Below are 6504 nucleotides of genomic sequence, written 5' to 3' on the forward strand. Positions count from 1 at the left end.
TACAGTTTAACGAATTTTTATCGCTCAGGTCGCTTTTGCCTGATGAAGGGTTCAGTAAGACGGCCGAAATCTAGCAAATAGAATTTTAACGTAGAGAAAAGTCTGTGTATAATTCTACATACTAATTTACCTACGCTACGAGTCTTAAACAACAAATACTGTTTATTTGTTTTTTCTGAGATTTCACCAGCTCACTATTATAACTGATTAATTATTTTATAATTTTATAATTACGATGTGCTACGTAACCTCAAATGTATACTTTATTACGTTTATGTAGTTAATAGCTAAATTCTTCTAGAAATACCTATAATATTTACATTACTGAAGTAGAAAATGCTTATATTTTTCAGCAACTGCTGTTAACTCAGGTAAAATATGTTTCAAACTTTAAAGTGTTAACCCTTCAATTAAAAAACACTTTAAACTAGCATTTACACTTGCTGCCTGTAACGAAAAAGCTTTATCTAACGGCGTTAACATAATTTTTTATAAACTTTTCTGTTTAGCTTACGTCTACTACAGATAGTGCATTTAAATTTTGTCAAATAAACTGTGTTCTATTTTAAAAATGGGATATATTTTAGCACTAATTAGACGAATGATCAAAGTTTAGAACTTGAGCTTTGATTAGTTAAACACTTTTCCTGCTTTGTCCACTTTTAATGAGTTGGTGCAATTTCAAACTATTGCATTAATTTCTTAAGTACTTTAATGTTCTATTAATTAGAAGTTCATTTTAATTATGGATAAGTAGATATAAGAGAAAAGACTTAGAAAAATACAAATATGCCATTAATTTTTAATGTTTTTTTTTGTGATCTTCAATGTCACAAGGAAGTGTAGCAAAATTCAATCCAAAATCCAAGTAATACGTAGTTACGTTATACGATCTTTGATCTGCAGTAATTAAGCAGCTAAATAAGTATATCTTTAACTTAAAATATAAAATCCTCATTCTCCTTCAATTAGTCTCATATCACCAAAAAGATCATTTCTGTTTTGCAATTTTATGTTTTGTTTTAGATATTTAAAAGTTTTTAATCTACAAACAAACATATATTTTATCTATTGATCTTACAAAACAGATAAATGAAATTAGAATAATCTTGCTCATAAGTTAACTTTAAAAACTTGCAAGTTTTCGTAATACGTACAAAGAAAATTTCATGAGCAACTGTCAAACCCATTCACTTAACGTAACTTAAAACCTATTTGATTTAATATATTACCAGAACATGCATTATGTATGAAACCAGAGCGACTTAGGAGCAATAACTCAAGAATCCAGTATTCAAATGTAACCCTTCTCAGGATGTGTTATGTACGAAAATGAATTTTTAATGGTAAATCGAAAAACCTTCATGTACTTTTGATTACATATAACTCTTACTTTATTGTTTTTTTGTGTAACAGGATTCTGCATGATGTAACGATTAAGAGATAAATGGTGTCAACCAAGAACTACGTGAGTATATATATATATTTTCTTCTTCTTCTTGCTTAAACGTCTTGTGTTTGATTATATGTAAAACTATTTGCACCCCTCTAGAAAATGGTACATCCGATTTTTTTGGCTCATTTAGAATAATTCTGAAGAGCAAGTTTTCATTCGATGGACTTCAAATTAATGTTTCTTTTTCTTATACTCAGATGAAGTCTTAGACGGTTAGAAACATTAATTCGAAGTCCATAGAAAGGAAATTGGCTCTTCTGAATTATTTTAAATGAGTGGAAAAATCAATCGGTTATACTACATGTTCTAGAGGGGTGCAAGGATTTTTGTTTGCATCGGTAAAGTTAAAAATAACATAATTAATCAATAACAAGGCTACTGTAAATACTGCTTATCACTAAACAAAATTATTATAACTGCTACTCGTCACTAAACAAGGTTATTATAACTGATACTCGTCACTAAACACGGTTATTATAAGTATTAGCAGACACTAAACATGGTTATTATAAATACTACTCGTTACTAAACAAGGTTATTATAACTGATACTCGTCACTAAACACGGTTATTATAAGTATTAGCAGACACTAAACATGGTTATTATAAGTACTACTCGTTACTAAACAAGGTTATTATAAGTACTAGCAGACACTAAACAAGGTTATTATAAGTACTACTCGTTACTAAACAAGGTTATTATAACTGCTACTCGTTACTAAACAAGGTTATTATAACTGCTACTCGTTACTAAACAAGGTTATTATAACTACTAATCGTCACCAAACAATGCTATTATAACTACTACTCGTCACCAAACAAGGTTATTATAACTACTAGTCGTTACTAAACAAGGTTATTATGACTGCTATTCGTTACTAAACGATGTTATTATGACTGCTATTCGTCACTAAACAAAGTTATTATAACTACTATTCGTTACTAAACAAGGTTATTATAACTGATACTCGTCACTAAAAAATCGTTATTATAACTGCTACTCGTCACCAAACGAGGTTATTATAACTACTACTCGTCACCAAACAAGGTTATTATAACTGCTACTCGTTACTAAACAAGGTTATTATAACTACTACTACTACTCGTCACCAAATAAGGTTATTATAACTTCTATTCGTCAGCAAACGAGGTTATAATAACTGCTACTCGTCTCCAAACGAGGTTATTATGACTGCTAATCGTTACTAAACGAGGTTATTATAACTACTATTCGTCACTAAACAAAGTTATTATAACTACTACTCATCACTAAAGAAGGTTATTATAACTACTACTCATCACTAAACAAGGTTATTATAACTGCTACTCATAACTAAACAAGGTTATTATAACTGCTACTCATCACTAAAAGAAGTTATTATAAGTACTAGCAGACACCAAACAAGGTTATTATAAATACTACTCGTTACTAAACAAGGTTATTATAAGTACTACTCGTTACTAAACAATGTTATTGTAACTGATACTCGTTACTAAACAAGGTTACTATAACAACTACTCATCACTAAACAAGGTTATTATAACTGCTTCTCATCACTAAAGAAGGTTACTATAACAACTACTCATCACTAAACAAGGTTATTATAACTGCTTCTCATCACTAAAGAAGGTTTTTATAACTGCTACTCATCACTAAACGATGTTTTTATAACTGCTACTCGTTACTAAACAAAGTTATTATAACTACTACTCATAACTAAAGAAGGTTATTATAACTGCTACTCATCACTAAAGAAGGTTATTATGACTACTACTCATCACTAAACAAGGTTATTATAACTGCTACTCATAACTAAACAAGGTTATTATAACTGCTACTCATCACTAAAGAAGGTTATTATAATTACTACTCATCATTAACCGGTGTTTTTATAACTGCTACTCGTCATTAAACAAGGTTATTATTTACTACTAGTCGTCACTAAACGATGTTATTATAACTACTACTTGTCACTAAGGAATGTTATTATAACTTCTAGTCGTCACTAAATAAGGTTATTATAACTGCCACTCATCACTAAACAAGGGTATTATAACTACTACTCGTCACTAAAAGAAGTTATTATAAGTACTAGCAGACACCAAACAAGGTTATTATAAATACTACTCGTTACTAAACAAGGTTATTATAAGTACTACTCGTTACTAAACAATGTTATTGTAACTGATACTCGTTACTAAACAAGGTTACTATAACAACTACTCATCACTAAACAAGGTTATTATAACTGCTTCTCATCACTAAAGAAGGTTACTATAACAACTACTCATCACTAAACAAGGTTATTATAACTGCTTCTCATCACCTTAAAGAAGGTTTTTATAACTGCTACTCATCACTAAACGATGTTTTTATAACTGCTACTCGTTACTAAACAAAGTTATTATAACTACTACTCATAACTAAAGAAGGTTATTATAACTGCTACTCATCACTAAAGAAGGTTATTATGACTACTACTCATCACTAAACAAGGTTATTATAACTGCTACTCATAACTAAACAAGGTTATTATAACTGCTACTCATCACTAAAGAAGGTTATTATAATTACTACTCATCATTAAGCGATGTTTTTATAACTGCTACTCGTCACTAAACAAGGTTATCATTTACAACTAGTCGTCACTAAACGATGTTATTATAGCTACTACTTGTCACTAAGGAATGTTATTATAACTTCTAGTCGTCACTAAACAAGGTTATTATAACTACTACTCTTCACTAAACAAGATTATTATAACTGCTACTCATCACTAAACAAGGTTCTTATAACTACTACTCATCACTAAACAAGGTTATTATAACAGCTATTCATCACCAAACAAGGTTATTATAACTGCTACTCGTAACCAAACGAGGTTATTATAAGTACTAGTTGTCACTAAACGATGTTATTATAACTACTATTCACCACTAAACAAGGTTATTATAACTGCTAGTCATCACTAAACAAGGTTATTATAACTACTACTAATAACTAAACAAGGTTATTATAACTGCTACTCATCACTAAAGAAGGTTATTATAATTACTACTCATCACTAAACGATGTTTTTATAACTGCTACTCGTCACTAAACAAGGTTATTATATACTACTAGTCGTCACTAAACGATGTTATTATAACTACTGCTTGTCACTAAGGAATGTTATTATAACTGCTACTCGTTACTAAACAAGGTTATTATAACTACTAGTCGTCACTAAACGATGTCATTATAACTACTGCTTGTCACTAAGGAATGTTATTATAACTGCTACTCGTTACTAAACAAAGTTATTATAACTACTAGTCGTCACTAAACGATGTTATTATAACTACTACTCACCACTAAAGAAGGTTATTATAACTGCTACTCATCACTAAAGAAGGTTATTATAACTACTAGTCGTTACTAAACAAGGTTATTATAACTACTAGTCGTTACTAAACAAGGTTATTATAACTACTAGTCGTTACTAAACAAGGTTATTATAACTACTACTCATAACTAAACAAGGTTATTATAACTGCTACTCATCACTAAAGAAGGTTATTATAATTACTACTCATCATTAAACGATGTTTTTATAACTGCTTCTCGTCACTAAACAAGGTTATTATTTACTACTAGTCGTCACTGAACGATGTTATTATAACTACTACTTGTCACTAAGGAATGTTATTATAACTTCTAGTCGTCACTAAACAAGGTTATTATAACTTCTAGTCGTCACTAAACAAGGTTATTATAACTGCTACTCATCACTAAGCAAGGTTATTATAACTACTACTCGTCACTCAACGAGGTTATTATAACTACTACTCGTCAGTAAACGAGGTTATTATAACTACTATTCGTCACTAAAGAATGTTATTATAACTACTACTCATCACTGAACGAGGTTAAGTGTTGCTTAAATTATTAAGATAGTGTTGCCATTTATCTTGGAATATCTGTGGTAGGAAGGTATTGTTAAGCACACACAATTTAAACTTTATTGAGCTGTATTTAAATTTTTATATGCACTATTCGCTCTTCACTAAGCACTATTTAGTTTTAATAAACAATAATCACTATTTATCAATAACTACTGAACCTTTAGTAAGCTCTGTATACATGTTTATAAACACTATTTACTCTTCAGTAAACATGATTTACTTTTCGTCAAGCTTTATTTAAACTTTTATGAGCACTAATTACTCTCTGTAAGCACCATTTACTCTAGTCGCAGTGTTGATATTGACGACGTTTTAGTTGATGTATAAGCTTAATTATGTTGGTGTAATCGATTTGAAATTTTTGTTTTCCCCACTTTGTTTTTCGCAGTACTTACTCTGTAATTTCCTAAGTTTTCGACAATACATGGAAACTCAATGTCTCGGCCAGCTGGAACTGTAATGTTCGGAATAGGCTCGGAAAACGTTGGCCGGACGTCATTACAATGCCCTGAAAGAGCAATAAAACATTTATTAATTGAAAAGGAATAACCTTTATTAAAGAAACAACAATAGCTTTAAATTATGTTTATACATTTGTTTCTTGACTCAGAAACCTTGACCTAATGTATATTTTTACAAACCGGATATCTTGGTTTTTAGAACTTAGAGAGAAACCCGATAACAGTATTTTTTTAAATCTGTGATCCTGTTTTATAGAAAATGACAGCAAACGGAATTAGTTTCTTGATATAGTCAGTGATATTGCTTTTACAGAAAACAAGAACAATAACAAAGGAACACAAACCATTTTTTAGAGCAATCCCATCTTTCACTTAATATAAAGTTATAACCAAACAAAAGAAATCCCTTGTTCAGATTTCTTTCTATTTATATATACAGCTGGAAATATATTCGACACTATCTAATAAACGTTTTTGACAATTTTTGGTTCCTGTAGCGCACTATGCTGCAGTAGTAGCTCATTCTGTCTTTTCCGCTAGAAAACTGTAAGCATGAAAGATTAGGGTCCCCAAAATTGTGCTGGTAAACAGTGGACATGTAAATCCAGATTCTTCAAAATTGTGCTAGTTAACACTGAACATG

At 30.1% G+C, this 6504-nt stretch overlaps 1 protein-coding gene across 1 annotated transcript in view; it reads right to left on the minus strand.

Annotated features, from left to right (window-relative positions):
* Positions 1–5908, minus strand: part of LOC106467095 (lachesin-like) — a gene marked incomplete at its 5' end in the record, with an annotated part of 73022 nt that extends 67114 nt beyond the window's left edge. The window contains one exon of the mRNA XM_022395216.1: positions 5796–5908. Coding sequence (XP_022250924.1) covers positions 5796–5908 — 113 coding nt within the window. The remainder of the gene's footprint in view (positions 1–5795) is intronic.
* Between the last annotated feature and the right edge of the window lie 596 nt (positions 5909–6504).

Source organism: Limulus polyphemus, unplaced genomic scaffold (assembly GCF_000517525.1).
Source record: "Limulus polyphemus unplaced genomic scaffold, Limulus_polyphemus-2.1.2 Scaffold2486, whole genome shotgun sequence".
NCBI classification, from domain to species: domain Eukaryota; kingdom Metazoa; phylum Arthropoda; class Merostomata; order Xiphosura; family Limulidae; genus Limulus; species Limulus polyphemus.